Genomic DNA, 18,708 nt, shown 5'->3' on the forward strand with positions numbered 1-18,708 from the left:
CGTCTAATTATTACTGTGCCATTTATTATGCTTTATGCCTTCATAGCATTCGAGCTGAAACAGGACATAGAGCCGTGCAGTGAGCGACACATTAACTCAAACTTTACAGACATTGACAAGTTTTCATAGCATTCACGCCAATTATTTATGCACTATACGAGTAAGATAATAAATGTGAATTAAACCGAAAAGCTTTCTTGTTCATATTTACTTTAAACAAAATTGTATATACTTGTACACTATTGTTCAAACGTTCGGTATCAGTATTATTTTATTTTGTTTGAAAAATGAATGCTTTTATTCATCAAGGCTGCATTAAATTGATTAAAAGTGTCAGTAAAGACATTAATAATGTCAGAAGATTTCTATTTCAAATAAATGCTGTTCTTTTGAACTTTCTATTCATTAAAGTATCCTGAAATTTAAAATGTATCAGTTTCCTCAAAAATACTGTGCAGCACAGCTGTTTTCAACATTGATAATAATCAGAAATGTTTCTTGAGCAGCAAATATTAGAATGATTTCTGAAGTATCATGTGACACTGAAGACTGCAGTAATGATGCTGAAAATTCAGCTTTGATCACAGCAATAAATTACATTTGAACAGATATTCACATAGAAAACAGCTATTTGAAATTATAATAATATTTCACAATATTACAGATTTTTTTCCAAATTTTGAATCAAATAAGTGCAGCCTCGGTGAGCAGAAGAGTCTTCAGAAACATTATAACATCTCACTGACACCAAACTTTTGAACAGTAGTGTATCTACTCTGTTTGTGGTCAGAATCTGTACGTGTCTGAGTCAGATTCAGATTGTGTTTTATTGATTTTTGTCAATTATTTCGCTTGGCCTGGACTCGTATGTTTGTATTTGAGTTTTTATTGGGATTCTGACTTTCAAACAAACCTCACCTCGCTGTCTTCACATCATTATCCCTCCGACAAACATTACGTGTGGATTTGACTTATTCTCCCGTCTGATTTTGGTCAGACGTTCGAGCAGATTTCAGACAGGTTCTTGCACATTTTTTCACTGGATTTATACATTAAACCAAAACATGAAAATCAGGTGCTCAACACACTATACTCCAGAGGAGGTTTAACCAAAAAACAAATCAAAATGTCAAATTCTAGAAGAAAAGTGCAACACACTACAAACATAAACCTGACTTTATTTCTTTAAAATGATGTTTTTGACCAGTTGTCCGATGAAGGCCTTTAAAAGTTGAAGAAATCAAGTCAAGTTCATGTTTGTAGAGAGAGTGCTGAACTGTTTCCTAGAGTTTGCCGTGTTCATTAGAGCTCAAAATACAAAACACTTCAAAGCTGAGCTTATTCATCTTCAATGATTTACAGGCAATCCCAGAATGCACTGTGAACGTTCAGTGAAAAATTTGAGGAAAATTAGATGAATGTTAATTACAGAAAATAGATATTGATTATAGATAAAACTGGTACTGGAAAACACAAACTAGTTTGCTTAATATTTATAAGTGCTGTGAAACTTTATGCATAATATATTAGATCAAAGAGGTCTCACGATGACATAAAATAATAAATAAATATTTTTCAATTGGTTCTAAGCTCTTAATCATTTTATCAGGTAGAAATTGTTAAAAAAAAATATTATCCAATTGTGAGACAAATATATGAGTTTAAAAATCATTATTTAGTAAATTACACATGACTGCAACAGTCTTTTTAAAACATTTTTGGAGGTAGAAATTGTGAGGAAAAGATATATTCATATATACATACAGTATATATTTATATGCATATATGTATATATCACAAACGACTGGCAAAATCATATGACCTTTGAATATTGTTGTGGACAATAGTCTGAGAGGACTAGTATTACAGTAATGCATCATTAGCACTAAACTCATGTCACACTCTTTTGAAATCGATTGATTCACTATTTGAGCGTTTCACAGTCATCTGTGTGTCCCACTATGCATATACATTTACAACGATGCACAATAAAAAACAAACGGTTTTAACACAAGAACATGTGTGTTCAGCTCACGAGTGTGTGTGTGTGTGTGTGTGTGTGTGTGTTGTAGCTCATAGCTGATGTTTGGATTTGAATGCGTGTGAATGAACACAAACTGAAGCCGCAGTGCAGCTCAGATGAATCAGCGTTGATTGTGTGAACGGGGAGAGCCAGGTGTGTGTGTGTGTGTGTGTGTGTGTCTTACGAGGAAGACGAGAGGAGGGCAGCCAATCAGAGCCATGGCGGTGGAGAGTTTGCGCTTGTTGCCGCCACTGTAAGTTCCTGCTGATTTCTCAGAGTATTTGACGAGACCGAGTTTCTGAACGCCCCATTCAGCCACCTGACCGAGAGAGAGAGAGAATATCACTGCATATCATGATGTGTGTGTCACAGGGTTATTATTATTATGAAAACTGATAGTAAAGACTTCTATATCAAATAAATGCTGTTCTTTTGAACTTTTTATTCATCAAAGAATCTTGAAAAATAAAATGTTTTCCACATTTTGTATTTTTTATTCCATTTTATATTCCTCATAAATATTGTGCAGCACAGCTGTTTTCAACATTGATAATAATCAGAAATGTTTCTTGAGCAGTAAATCAGTATATTAGAATGATTTCTGAAGGATCATGTGACACTGAAGACTGGAGTAATGATGCTGAAAATTCAGCTTTGATCACAGAAATAAATTACATTTTAACAGATATTCACATAGAAAACAGCTATTTTAAATTGTAATAATATTTCACAATTTTACTGCTTTTACTGTATTTTGATTAAATAAATTCAGCCTTGGCGAGCAAAAGAGACTTCTTTTAAAAACATTATAATATCTTAACAACCCCAAACATCTGAACCATACTATATATGGACCGTATAATTAAATATTAAAAAAAAATGTATTAGTATACTGAAAATGAAAAACCACCCTAGTGTGTGTGTGTGTGTGTGTGTGTTAGAGGAATTTTGCACAAGCTAACCAGCTGCATGGGATCAAAGACTTGTGAGAACACACACGCACACACACACACACACACACACACACACGCCGCACGCACACACTCTCACACACAAACACACACACAGAGTGCAAGTTTTAGATAGAAAGATTAAAGGTGTGTTACCATGGAAACCTCTTTTTGGGGAACCCCGCGGAGTCGCGCGTAGAACTCCAGGTGTTCTCGTCCCGTCAGAAGGTCATCGATCGCATCAAACTGCGGACAGTAGCCCATATTCTGCTGCACCAGCTGCATGTCGTTGCGGATGCTGAAAGATCAAAACATGACAAAACCAGCGACTCATCAGGAACAAACTGTGCTGTTTTATCATCCCCCCAAATCCTAAATATTTATTTATTTATTTTGCATTGGTTTTTATTTTTTAATTTTTCTGTTTAATTATAAATTTAGTAAAATGTTTAGCAATTTGGTTATGAGTGTGTGTTTTTTTTTTTTTTTTAATATGCCTAAATAGTTTGTTTTTTAAATACATTTGTTATATCAGTTTTAGTTTGTTTTAGTACATCAAGTTAAACTAAATGAAAAATGAAAATGAGAACTGTTACTTTGGCAACTTATAAAATGAACTGAGTTTTTTTTTGTTTTTTTGTAAATTAAATTAAATTAAATGGTAACACTTTACAATGTGTCATTTGTTAACATTAGTTAATGTATTAACTAACATGAACTAACAATGAATTATACATTTATTACCCTATTTATTAATCTTTGTTAATGTTAGTTAAAGGGATAGTTCACCCAAAAATGAAAATTCTGTCATCATTTACACACCCTCAAGTAATTCCAAACCTGTATGAATTTCTTTGTTCTGCCGAACACAAAGGAAGATACTTTGAAGAAAGTTTGTAACCAGGCTGTTTTGAGGCACCATTGACTTCCATAGTAGGGAAAAAAAAATACTATGGAAGTCAATGGTGCCCCAGAAATGCTCTGTTTCCCACATTCTTCAGAATATCTTCTTTTGTGTTCAGCAGAACAAAGACATTCATACAGGTGTGGAACTACTTGAGGGTGAGTAAATGATGACAGAATTTTCATTTTTGGGTGAACTATCCCTTTAAAGAAAATACGGTTATTCATTGTTTGTTCATGTTAGTTCACAGTGCATTAACTAATGTTAACAAATACAACTTTTGATTTCAATAATGCATTAGTAAATGCTGAAATTAAAATTAACTAAGATCAATAAATGCTGTAGAAGCATTGTTCATGCATAGTTCATGTTAACCGATACAGTTAACTACTGTTAACTAATGAACCGTATTGTAAAGTGTTACCAAGTTATGGTTTAAGTTAACTATAATAACCCTGGAGACAAGTTCTCCATGCTCTTAAAATAAAATAAGTTATTTCAGAAATGGGTCACACTTTTGCTGTTATTGAGGTGGGATACGGGTAAGGTTAGGGACAGGTTTGGTAGTATGGGTAGGTTTAAGGGTGGGTTAAGGTGTAAGGGATGGGTCAACAGTGTAATTATAAATTTAATTGCATGAATTAATTACAGATGTAATTACATATAGGTATTTTTAAAAATATAAGTACAATGTAAAAACATGTATGTACACAATAAGTGCATTGTACCAAATGATTAATTTAAATGTAAGTACATAGTAGTTAAGGCCACCTAATATAAAGTGGGACCCAGAAATACAATGCCACTAGTGAAATGTCAATTCACCTTTAAATGCCAAATACAATTAGCATATTAAGCCCCTCCTCTTCTTTGACATCAAAGCTCAAACTCCACCCCCTGAGACTCTACATGTCACTTAAAACTTTCAAAGTGAAAGTATGTGTGAGAGACCGAGAGACAAAGATAAAGTCCTGCATCTCGTCTCTGTCAGCCTGAGCCGCAGGACAGCAGCACCAGCGTCAAACTGGGAAAGTAAACTTCGCTATCTGTGAAGTGATTGACAGCTGTGTTTCCCACCCCTCGGACATGAACGGCTCGTCTCACAGATGAATGACAGACAGTCAGAGACAGAGATGCACAGGAGGACGATGTCGGCTCTCCTTCTCTCATCTCTGTTCACTGACTGAACAATCAACACACAGACGGGCGTTCAACAAAAATGAGCCATTACTGACACAAACCCATTTTTTGTCTTGAGAAGAGTTAGGGTAGTTAACCTTATCTAACATAAAATTAATCGAAGTGGCTAGTTTAAACTCATCACAAGTCTTCACCCTTTAAGCTTCAGAGATCTTGACCTTCTTGAGCAGACACAAATAAAACCAAACAAAATTAAATTAAAATTAAATTAAAAGCAGTATTAATTATGCAGCTCAACCATTCAACCCTGTTAGCCTAATTTATTGTAAGAAATTAATGATCAATAAATATTGTTCTTAATTTTTGGAAAATTAAAGATATTTTCCTTTAATTTATGGGAAATATGTATATTATTGAGATTTTTTTAAATGATCTATTAAATAGATATTCAATTCGTTGCATTAATTTAAATTGTGTATTTGCTTTTGTGTGCAACCCTGTTATCACATGGAATTACTGAAAATAAATACAACAAAAAAGTAGTGTTGCTTAAAATTGGATTCCTTCTACATTGTTGCAATAATAATTTACATTTATATTATATTAATTTCATTATGTTCTTACAAATATTGTTTTGTTGGCTGCATTCATCAAGCTCAAACATTCAACCCTGTTACCCAAGATTACTGTAAGAAATGAATAATCAAAGAATATATTTTGGGGAAATTATTATTTTATTCTTTAATTTATGGAAAGAATGAATAATACTGAAATTATAACCATTAAAAACTATTATAATTTTTGTTCAACCCTGTTACTGTGTAGAATTACACAAACAAACAAACAAACAAATAAATAAATAAAACAAACATGTAACATTGCTTAAAATCAGATTGTGGCAATATATATTTACAACATATAATATATTATAATAATTTAATTCCATTCCAAATATTGTTCTGTTGACTGCATTTAACTCAACCATTCAACCCTGTTACCCCAGTTTATTGTAAGAATTATTAGATTTTTATTTCATTTATAGGAAGGATTTATAGAAAATTGTATCGCTCTGATGTGTTTTTTAATGATTTATTCATTTATTTTATTTTATTTTTGGGTTAAATTTATATTTAGTTTAGTTTGCGATGTTTAGCTTGACCTCCTGGGGTTGACGTTCCTTTCACTGAACAAAAGTGGAAATATCAACATTTTTAAGAGCTGTTATTTTCCAGACAGGTGTGATGGACAGAGGGACTCACCTGTATCCGTTCAGGAAAGCGTCTCCGGCCGTCGGACTGATATCGCCTGTCAGCATTTTAAAAGTCGTAGTTTTACCGGCACCATTGATTCCCAGCAAACCGAAACACTGCAAAACACAAACACACACATTATTATTCACAAAGACCTCATGAAAATAACACAGTTTCTTGATAAAGATAGATAATGGCTGGTGGTATCAGGGGAAAGACATTCTTAGTTACAGATCATTTCATTAATATTTTCTGTCTGTGTTGCCAAATTGTATATGCATATGTCTGCTGAAAGTAATTCCATGAAGGCAGAAGTTATTTAAAGACCTTTGTGCACTTATTAAAAATGAGATACTTTCTTCTTATTAGTGCTAAAAATAAGTTTTCATTTCATGTGTGTATGTGATTTACCTCTGCAGCAGGAACACCCACACAGATTTTATCCACGGCCGGAGTCTTCTTCGCACGGTACATCTGAAGAAAAAAAAAAAAAAAGACATACATATAAGATGTTGATATGTATATGCCAAAAAAATTGAATTCTGATGCTTGTAATGTAAATCAATGAGCTCTTTATAACAGTACACAGTACAGCAGATTATATATATATATATTATATATATATATATATATATATATATATATACACACACATAGTATATATATAAATATCAGTCGTCACTCTATATCTCCAATAATACAGTATGTCTTAGTAAGATGAGATTAAAATGATCCAAACATATAATGCAATGCAATCCAATGATGACTGAGAGATGAAGAAATAAATGTTCCTCAAAAGATCCTGATGGTCAGATTTGAGATGCACTGATTTTTCTATAAAATGATTAATGAAGAATCAAGTAAAGCCGAGCTGGTTCAGTCCAATAAGTGTTCATCTGGAAATCTTCTTAAAGTTATTCTTACGTTTACCTGAAAAAAAAAAAAAAAAAAAAAGCACCAAAGATTTGACAGCAAAAAGACTCATGCATGACACGTGCATGAGGACTCATCCGGTCGGAGATGTTTGAGGGTCTCCTGACACCTGTCTGCTCTCAGAGCGGCACATGATTCACAGACAGCTGCTCTCAGAGCTCAGAGACGCCTGATTACAGATCACACAAATTAAACTCTCACTCCTAATCACTGAGACACTACTGTGAACATCTGTATGCTCACACAGCTGGACTACGACCGTCTGTCCTGAATATACATCAACATACAACAGCCCTCGTGAAAAACAAGGGCTTTAGCGTGCTTCTAAAAGAGTTCTTCTCACAGAAACAATATACTTTAAAAGAATATATAGGGTTCAACGGGGCTAAAGGCGCCTTTGATATTATTTTCCTTTAAACCACTAGATGGCACAAAAATGTGGCGTAGCACTTTCCAAAACATCCGCTTTTCAAGGTGCATGTGTATATTTGTCTGATCTTTGATGTGATCGCGGGCAGCAGCGCAAAGTTGATTCTGTGCTTACTAGATCTAATATTTGATGTTTTTTTTTGTTTTTTTTTATGTTGTAGATTTAAGTAGCAAATGAGAATCGCTAAAATTAATGCATATATTTTGAGACAAAGGTCTTCTTTATGATTTTCAGTTTTGTTTAATATAATTAAAGCAACAGCTTTTAAATAACGAAAGAATATGTAAAAGTATGGTATTTGGGGTAAAAAGCGCCCCTGCTGTTGGGGCTGAAGGCACCGTGATTAACATGATAATTAATAGATCGCTGACTTTTCCATTTGTTGACATGACATGGTTAGATTCAGATGGTGAATATCATATATTATGTTGGGTGTCAATATTAGAGATAATCACCATGTTTAGAATGAAACCTTCATATTTAAAAACATGATATTAATCATATAATTTAATAAAATATAATTTGTTAGTTGTTTCTACTGTAAATCTATATTCAGTTATTATGGGATCTACTTCAATGCTTTTAGAATTTTTACTTTTTAAAATGATTTTGTTTGTGTATTTTAATATATATATATATATATATATATATATATATATTAAACAATATATATATATATTGTTTTTATATTAACATGCAATTATACATTTTAGGCACAGTGAAAAGCAAATTTTTTCTTTAGGTGTGCCTTTAGCCCCCTTGTACCCTATAAGTATGAACTGAATGTAATGTTTTCAGATACTTATTGCAATTAAATGAAAATGTAGTATAGTTTAAATTGATATAAAATGCTGAACTTTAGAGTGTGTTTGACCCACATAATTAGGACCTAAGTATATCTGTATTTAAATATATTTGCAATTATGAAATTGTAATGTAGTACATTTAAAATATATGAACTTGTAATGTAATATCGAATAACACTACTGCACAATTAAAATGATAATCAAGTACTTTACATGTGCTTTAGTATGTTAGTCAACACATCAAAGTGCACTTCTTTAAAACACGACAAAAGGTTATTAGAATATTATGATTTAAAATTAACTTCAAAGTTAAACTTTTAATTTGACATTACAGAGGTCACTTTTAAAAATGTGCTTAAGTGTGTTCAGAAACAGTCATGAAAGTGTCTCTCTTTTAGTCACTTAAGCGGCCTTTTATTTCATTAATTCTATATTTTATCTGCAAATACCTTTTACTTGTAAGATTTGAAGTACACTACAAGTGCACATTTACCACAATTAAGTGCACTTATTTCACAAGGGTGATTACAAATGTCACCAGAATTTTGTAATTGCAAAAAAATCAGGTGTTTCTTAGTTTATTAAATAAAAAAAGCATTGTTCTCAATAACCCTGCTGCGAAAAAAAGGTTTGCTGGTCTTAAAATGTTTTAAACCAGTCTAGCTCATTTATCTGATTGGCCAGCTGGTATCCACTCATGATCAGCTGACAACTGCCCATGAGTCCTCAAAAATGCACGCTTTATGAAACTTTTCACAGTAGGACGTCAGAAATTCGACTTGAAGTGACAGGAACAGGAAGTACCTTAGTGAGGTCACAGATTCGGAGCAGGTCATTCTGAGCTCCGTCCTTCTGCACACGTTCACGCTCTCGAGCCACGTCTTCATCCTCTTCACCTGAAGATGTTGGTAGTGACTTTATCGACCTGTGTGTGAAGATATGTCACCACATAGCAGACGGCACGATCATGTGTAAAAGTCAGTAAAGATGCACAACAAATATAGAGCTACATTCACAGGTTTTTATGAAGGGATAGTTAACCCAAAAATTACAATTTACTGTTCATTTACTTATCCTCAGGCCATCCAAGATGTACAGCAGGTGAATTTTTTTATTCAGTCCAACAGTAAAGAAGATTTTTAGCTGAAACCATGCTCTTTGCTGATTCATAAAATGCGAGTCAATGGCTGCCATCACTTTGAGAGTCAAAAAAACATATACAGGCAACACAAAATGAATACCCATGGCTGCTCACAATAGATTGAGTTTTTATGAAGCGAACGATCAGTCTGTGCAAGAAACTGAACATTATTTACAACGTTATTACCTGTAATCCAGAGTCTTAGACAAACAGGGAAATATGATTAATTTCCTTGAACTGGTTCTTTTGGACAGTTTGTTTCATGAACTGGCTCAAAAAACTGATTCACCAGTTTAATCACAATAAAGTAATGTGCACACAATTATATTATTAAAGCACCCAATACCCAAATTGGTCTTCGGTGCAAGTCGAACTATTTCCTCAGTTCAGTGACTGTTGAAGGAGCTGAAGTACTGGATCAGTTCATTCAACATATGATCAGATATGCCGCTATTTTGGCTCATTTTGAGTCGGAGTGACTGTCAGCCATCTGAAAGTGAGTTTTGATTCAGTAACTTATAGATCTGTGTTGCCCGAGTCGTGAACTGTTTGAGACGCTTCAGTCCGATTTGGTGAACTGGTTTATCTAGTTCACTAAAAAAAACTGGTTCAAAAGAATGATACATTGCCTGAGTCTCTGGATTATAGATAATAATTCAAATAAGAAACTGTAGAGCTGTTACTATTCAAATGAAATCAGTATCAACAAACTCCATCTTTCCACTGCAGGAAACACAGAAGCTGCATCTGAAGTGGCATTAGATGTATTTACACAGACTGTTGGATGAAGCTGAGGTGCCATAAATGCATTTACACTGCTAAATTTTGAATATATAAAGAAATTTATAAGATTAATGCTTTAAATATTTTTAAACATACAAATAAGAAATGTTGGGAAAATGCAATGATAGTTTTAAATATGAAACCAAACCAGTAGGTGGCGGCAAACGACTGTTTGAATGAGTGAGTCATTGATTCAACAGATTAGTTCAAACGGCTGATTCATTCAGCAATGAGGCAAGTGAATACTGTCTTTATGAATGGGTAACTAATTAATTGACTCACTTGATTCGTTCAAAAATGTGGATTTGTTTTGATTTCTGCACGAGTCTCTCTCACACACTCACACACACACACACACACACACACACACACACACACTCATCTGGCACGACATGAATTCATTATCAGTCACCATAAGCGTGACGTCAAAACAGACCAGCTCGGAAACCGGTCGATCGGTGCATCTCTAGTAATAATGTTGTAAATAATGTTCAGTTTCTTGCACAGACTGATCCTTTCGCTTCATAAGACCTCAGTATATCGTCAGGAGCCACAGGTATTAATTTTGTGTTGCCAGATGCTTTTTTGACTCTCAAAGTGAAGGCAGCCATTGACTCACATTTTATGAATCACCAATGACCACAGTTTCAGCTAAAAATCTTCTTTACTGTTCTGCTGAAGAAAAAAAGTCACCTACATCTTGGATGGCCTGAAGATGAGCAAACAAATTTTCATTTTCATTTTTCATCTCTATTAGGTGTGCGTTTCTTACATGGGTTTGCAGAAGAACTTGTACTGGATGAGCAGCGTCAGGCCAAACATGACGGCCCCCTGAATAGCCATGGCAAACAGATTCTTGCCCACCATGTTCCAGCTTAGAGGATTTTCGAAGCGGTCTTCACCTGAAGAGACAGATACACATCAGCTTTCATCTCTGATCTCAGGATCTTTCCCAGAGTGTGAACGTCTTACCAAGGTTTTGGTAGAGAGTGGCCATCGCCTGGTTTTTGGCCATGTCCATCAGCCCTCTTCCCAAACAGAAATGAGGGAACACCAGCAGAGCCTGTTTGACTATGTCATTGATACGGGTTATATTCTGGAGAGAAACACAGACGGGACAGACAAAGGCAGTGTTAGATTGGAAACACTGGATTCTTCAAAAATGATGCATTTAAATGCATGTTGCTTCACTGATTGTGTCATGGATTCTTTTATTAGAGGTTTCTGAGGTTTTACAGACGTAAATTTTTTAAAGACCAAGTAAAGAAATTGTAAGGAATAAATTGAAGGTAACACAATACATCAATATGTTCTCTTAAATGTATTTTATTGGCAACACTTCTACACATCCCCCATTGACATATTTGCTCTTGTTTGCTCATGCACAAATGTGCATGCTTTTGTTCAATTTCTCAGAAAACAAGATCTTCATTTTGCATCTCAAGTAAATGTTTCTTCATTTAAGGATGTTTAGATATTTGTATTGGAAAACATTACACAATACTGAGGAAAAAAAAAAAAAATTAGCAGTGCATACAACATTTAATGCCATTACTATGAATTTAAGATTTACTGCTCTAATTTAAGGCAGTTTTTTAAGACCTTAATTTGTTGAAGAGTGAATTAAGAATATAAGACCTTTTTAAGACCCACAGAAACCTTGTTTTATAGTGATCTTCTCATCTTTTGAGCTTGATAGTGACTATTCACTTTAAACTCCACAGTGTTGCTTTAGTATGATATACTCTTATAGTATCGCTATATTTTGAATTAGCTTTGATTTTTACATTTAGTTTTTTTTTGTTGTTGTTTTTTTTCTTCATTTTCTATATATTCTATATATTCTAAATCTATTTAGTTTGTATTTTTTATTAGTAGTAGTAGAATTTAAATCTTTTAATTTAGCTTGAATTTATTTTTAAGTTATAATAATTGTAATACTTCAGCTTAAACTTAATTTTATTTCAGTTTCTATTTCATTCAAATTTTAGTTTATTTCAGGCAACATTTCTCAGGAATGTCTGTGTTTGTTATGGTTTGTGAAACCCACCCACTGCCAGTTTACCCAATTGTATTTCGGCACCGCGGGTTGCCAGTTGGTGGAAAACACAGCGTATTTAATTTCATTCAATCATTCAAATTTCGTTTCTGTTGGTGTTGTTAATCTGGCAAACTGCATGTGCCTCAAGTCTGAGGAGGAGGGGCCTGGTGAAAAAAAACTTCTCCAATATTTTGAATTTGGACTGCAATACCTAGTTCAACCGCTAGGTGTCAATCCTACATACAGCACCTTTAAGTTTTGTTTGTTTTTTATCTTATATTTTATTTTATTTTATTTTATTTTAGCTTTTTTTCAATGAACGGAAAAGAGCAACATGAACATTCTGCTAAACTTCTCCTTTTGTGTTCCACAGGAAATATAAAAGCATATGGGTTTTAAATGATGTGTAGGTTAGTAAAAACCTCTTTTTTTTCAGTGTGGAACCGTATCCTCACTCTATATACGATCTCAGTCTGAAATGTAAAGTCGATAAAACACCATTTTGATGGCAGTCTATTCGTCTCCAGCGGTGTGTGATTCTTCAAATACACTGAAGCAATCATGGGAAAGTTTTGTTGCCAACCACTGTACAAACCTCACGCTCATACTCATACATCACCACACACACCAGAGACAGAGAATCTCACAGGATTCACACTGACCCATATTCTCTGAGACACACATCCACCATTATACACACAAACACACTTACAGTTCAGCTTTAGAAACACATCAGAAGAGCTTCATTCAGTTGAGCTCAGTGCTTAGTGGCTGAACAAGAAATCTCATTCATGAACAAACTGCAGCATCTAGTCACTGGATTCGCTAGTTCATGGCATAACATATTTGAGCACAAAAGCAGTCACAAGTAGCACAGGTATATTTGTAGCAATAGCCAACAATACATTGTATGGGTCAAAATTATAAAAAATTATTTTATGCCAGTCAAAATCATGTTCCGTGAAGAAATTTTGTAAATTTCCTATGGTAAATATATCAAAACTTAATTTTTGATTAGTAATATGCATTGCTAAGAACTTAATTTGGACAACTTTAAAGGCGATTTTCTCAATACTTTGATTTTTTTGCACCCTCAGATTACAGATTTTCAAATAGTTGTATCTCGACCAAATATTGTCCGATCCTAACAACCCATACATCAATGGAAAGCTTATTTATTCCGATTTCAGATGATGCATTAATCAATAAAAAATAAAAAAGACACTTATGACTGGTTTTGTGGTCCAGGGTTACATTAAATACATGAAATACTTTATTAAATACTGGACTAAACATTAAGTAATATTGTTGACTTAAGGTTTCATTTTAAAGGGGTCCTATTATGCTCTTTTACAAAGTCTTGATTTTGTTTTGGGGGTGTACTAGAACATGCTCTCATGCTTGGTGGTTCCGAAAATCGTATTATTTTTCACATAATTTACATTATTACAATACCTCTCTCCCCAGCCTGGCACAAACGGCTTGATTAGTTCTTGATTAGTTGTGATTGGCGAACAGCTTAGACAGTGTTTCAGTACTGCCCCGCCCCTTGCCAAAGCAGCAAGTTCATCAATATTGCCATATGTACAGATAAGTGCAACGATAATATGTATTATGTTTATTGTTCTTTAATTCTAACATTATAACATGAATTGCAGTGAAACTGTTATACAGTTGAATTTATTTATACCATAGTCCCACAGAGTTACACTTTTTGTGGCGACATATAAAATGCAAATTAATTATGTGCCAGAGGGGTGCTTTTGAAGTAGAGATCGAGGTTTCCCCGGTAACGCTGTACACAAAACAGAGCTCCGCTCACAAACGCTGCTTGATCAGACATTACATGCAAGATGAAATGTGACCCTGGACCACAAAACCACTCTTAAATCGCTGGGGTATATCTGTAGCAATAGCCAAAACTACATTGTATGGGTCAAAATTATCGATTTTTCTTTTATGCCAAAAATCATTAGGATATTAAGTAAAGATCATGTTCCATGAAGATATTTTGTAAATTTCTTACCATAAATATATTAAAACTAAATGTTTGATTAGTAATATGCATTGCTAAAAACTTCATTTGGACAACTTAAAAGGTGATTTTATCAATATTTAGATTTTTTTGCACCCTCAGATTCCAGATTTTCAAATAGTTGTATTTTGGCCAAATATTGTCCGATCCTAACAAACCATACATCAATGAAAAGCTTATTTATTCAGCTTTCAGATGATGTATAAATCTCAATTTGTGTTCCAGGGTCACAAATGAAAATGACATCCAAAATTTTCTGAAGACAGTGGGTTTCCTTCAGAAATACAGTGATATAAAATCAACCAAGTGTTCTCCCCACCTGCCAACCATTCGAATTTCTGTAGGCGGGGTTTATTTTAATGATATTCTACTAATGGGCCGGCTTTGTGATATCACAAATACAGGAAAACAACTTTGTAGTCCAAACAAGCCGTTCTTGAAAAGGGATTTAAAAAATTAAAAAAAATAAATAAATATCTCCCTTTGGAGTGGATTTTGAGATTTGTAACTTTGTAGATCTTTTTATGCCCAAACATACACACTACACACTGACTAAAATTCAAAAAGTGAAAAAGCATAATATGATCCCTTTAAATGGTTGCACTATTATTTTCATAACTACTTGTCAAAGTATTATTAAGTTTGTTTATTTTTAAGTATGTTTATTTGCACTTTAAAAGTTCAATATTAACTGAACTAAAGCAATCATTCAACTTACGCTGATCTGTTTTGCAAAATCAAACTAACAGCCTTGGTAAATTTGACTGTAGCTTAACTTTAAACTAACTTTCATGGACAGATGAGAGACTGGCAGTGATTGGATGAGGACGGAGAGCCGGCCGCTGTGATTGGCTGAACGCTGTCAGGGCGGGACTAAATGTTAAAGAGGCTTGCATTACTGAAGATGGCAGATCTACAGCAGCGTTCTGACAGTCCTCATGTATTTATCACATGCAAACGGCGCCGCGAGACAGACTTCTGAAAGTTTGAACAGACTGCCTGTCAATAATGTCAAACCAGCTTCAGCCGTGAAACTTTATTAGAAATAAAACATCAGCTAAGGGCAGAGAGGATTGTGGGTACAAACTCTAAACCATAATTTCCCTGTCTCTGTCTATTTAAAGGTGCTGTTGATGATTTTAGCTGTCTTGCTAAACTTTGCCAGACATCCTGAATAACTCAGAAAGTCTGTTTTCCAACTTTTGATTCTGAAAAGTACAGAAGAATACAACTTTAAAACTGACTTCTAAATTGGAAGTCCAAGTAAACATTTACAAATGTTTTTGAAGAAATCAGCTTAAACTAATCTCAACTGGTTTGATAGTCTTACTTGTTTTGCTGGTCTAGTTAAATGGTTCTAGACATTTTTTTTGTTGGCGCTTTTCAGCTGAGGAACAGCTAAACCAATCAAAACTGACTGAAACCATCAACTTCTTTAGACAGCATTCAGATACTCTTTTGTCTTTTTGCAAATGCTGTGTTAAACTGGTTCATCTGAAACCACTTTTTATCAGGGATTTATTAGTGAAAAGTTTATATTATTATTATTGTACAGTTTAAGTTTTGGGCCAAACAGTGCAGTTTATACAGTATATAGGCTATGAAGAGTTCATTTGCAAAAAACAATTACTCCATTTTTATTTTCAGAAATCGCGTTTTTTATTTATTTTTTTTTTTATTGCGCATTCCAAGTAATATCAATCAAACTGCAGTTGGGTTGTTTTGATTAAGTAATAATAAATAAATTTTGTAAATTACCTGTATTTGTTTAAAGTTAATTGAAAGTATTTTTTTTTACATATTCAAATTTTGTTTTATTGCAAAAGCAAATAACTCCAACAGTATTTTTTTTTTTTTTTTGGCAAAAGCAGATAACTCCACATTTCATGTTTTAGAGTTAAAAACAACAAAAAAAAACACTTCTTTAATCTTTGTAATCTCCTCAGATGACAATGTAGATGCCTGACAAACGTTGTTGTTGTTGTTGTGATCATAGACTGTATGGATGTGATTACACGCAATACGCGCAGCTTTTGCAAGGTTCCATGACAATGTTTCAGCTTTTATTTTCCTTTTTTGCCCTGAAAAAGATATCACAGGTTCATTAAGTTTGTTGAAATTATCCATCCTCGATCACTTTTAGTCAGCTTTGACGAAACTCCTCTCAGCTATCGTGTCTTTTCAAAGTGAAAGGTTATCATTGTGTGACTAGGGTACAGCGAACCAGTGTTGCCAGGGTAATGGCACAAGTGGGCTATTTTGAAAATACAGTCACGGGAAAAATTACAGAGCCCTGGGTTGCAATTTTTGGGGCTACTTTTATAATGTACCGCGGCCGTTCAAAGTGTATTGACAAATAAAAATTAAAATAGATCCTTTTACTAATGTGTATTATACTTGGAATGTATCCCTGGCAACTTAAGAATGGAGAGGCGGTTGTAACATCAAACAACGTGAGTTTTCCCAGAGCACATGTTAAGGCTTTTACACAGCAGAAATAAACATGACAACAGCCACTATAGATTATATTAGATAATAAACACACGATTACGATAGATATGGACTGTATGTGATTTTCTTGAGGTGAATGTGAACATCTGAAATGCTAATTTGTGCAGCGATATAAAAGGCTATAAATAGCATATTTTAACAAAAGTAAACGACCAAATTCCACATGTGATCGTAAAAGGAAATTATTACAAACACTCGATGGTGGTTTGAAGTGAGTTCTGAGTAAAAGTGTACTATTAATCTCATAAATTGTCTTATGTAGCATGATGCTAATGTTAGCTCTAATGTACCTGCAGAACAGGTCCAATTCTTCTTCATAATGCATTTTGTCATAATACTTCACGTAAGGTCGCAAGAAATGTTTTGTTGTATTTATTTAGAAATACTGATAATAGTTGGGTAAATGTATACTGGGATTGAAGCGATGTGGCTTGGTAAGCGTTTTATTGCCAGTATAAAGGCTGATAATGGCTAAATAAAAACAAAATAATAATGATAAAATAATAATAAGGATTATGTCTCATAGCTGGCCGAAGTGTGAACGGTTCTGTTTCCTTAAACTAGTTTGTCATGCGTTTCTTTTTCAACACATTTACAGGTAAATCCTAGTATTTTAAATTTGCGATTAATCATGATTAATCACAGTCCACGACTGTGATTAACGCGATTACATTTTTTAATCGATTGACAGCACTAATACATATAATTCTGTAATCTTTATAGTTAAATGTAATAATAACAATAACCATAATAATAATATAATTATTATTATTATTGTTATTATTAACATTATTATTATTATTATCATGGCTTATTATTTATTATTGTAAAATGTAACATTTTGGGCCAAATTGTGCAGACTTACAAAAACAAACAAATAAACCTGAATCTCTATAAAAATTGAGATTGATCGATTGATTGATTGATTGATTATTTTTGGATGAGGAAAATCACAATTTTTGTACAGCCCTAACTAAACAGAACATTATTTTCTGTTGGTGTGGACACTAATTTAGTTATCTTTATAGGTGCGGATGCTAATGTAGTTGGTGTGAACGTGTCTTTAGCCTCAGGATGGGCTCAAAGAACACTTTCCATTGGCACACCTTAAATAAGCCTACTAGGTTTCACAGATTGTCAGTAAATAAAGGAAATAAATTGAAAAAAGAAGTTCCTTATTTGACAGAATGTTCTCCACTGCAGGCTTTCAGTAAGTGTATGTGTGTGTGTGTGTGTGTCTCTCACCGGGTCGTCGAAGAGCTCCATGACAAACGTGGCCACGCTGCCATTGATGCCGATGAAGAGGTTGATGCAGGTCAGAACCACATACGCTGTGCTGGGAACGCTGAACAGGAAGGAGGCGGGATACATCATCGGAGTGATGGACCACCTGAAACACACACAAACTCAGCAACCTCTAGATGAAATTAAACCACACACACACACACACACACACTCACCCGTAGAGCAACAGCAGCAGTATGAGGGCAGGCAGGTTTGGTGGAGAGACGTATGATTTTTGTTGGAAACACAGGAAGATGATGATGACGATGATACACGGCACGATATAATTACACTGAAACACATCATAAAACACAACACAATCAAACTTCGTATTTAAACTGCTTCTGCTATAATATTTATTAATCTGACTACTATCACAACACACTTCTGTGTAGAGCGGGACGATTCATCAAAATAAAACTGAAATCGCTAAGGCTGATATGTGTTCTAGTTTTTTCTGTTTAAAAAAAACCTTTT

At 33.9% G+C, this 18,708-nt stretch overlaps 1 protein-coding gene across 1 annotated transcript in view; it reads right to left on the reverse strand.

The window, feature by feature from the left end:
• The window catches only part of LOC131544248 (phospholipid-transporting ATPase ABCA1), a 188,333-nt gene that overhangs the window by 19,885 nt on the left and 149,740 nt on the right, over positions 1-18,708 (reverse strand). The window contains 9 exon segments of the mRNA XM_058782324.1: positions 2,208-2,342; positions 3,130-3,271; positions 6,277-6,383; positions 6,679-6,741; positions 9,241-9,361; positions 11,133-11,262; positions 11,333-11,456; positions 18,193-18,337; positions 18,408-18,523. Of these exon segments, the coding sequence (XP_058638307.1) occupies positions 2,208-2,342; positions 3,130-3,271; positions 6,277-6,383; positions 6,679-6,741; positions 9,241-9,361; positions 11,133-11,262; positions 11,333-11,456; positions 18,193-18,337; positions 18,408-18,523 (1,083 nt within the window).

This window comes from Onychostoma macrolepis, chromosome 07 (genome assembly GCF_012432095.1).
Source record: "Onychostoma macrolepis isolate SWU-2019 chromosome 07, ASM1243209v1, whole genome shotgun sequence".
Taxonomy (NCBI): domain Eukaryota; kingdom Metazoa; phylum Chordata; class Actinopteri; order Cypriniformes; family Cyprinidae; genus Onychostoma; species Onychostoma macrolepis.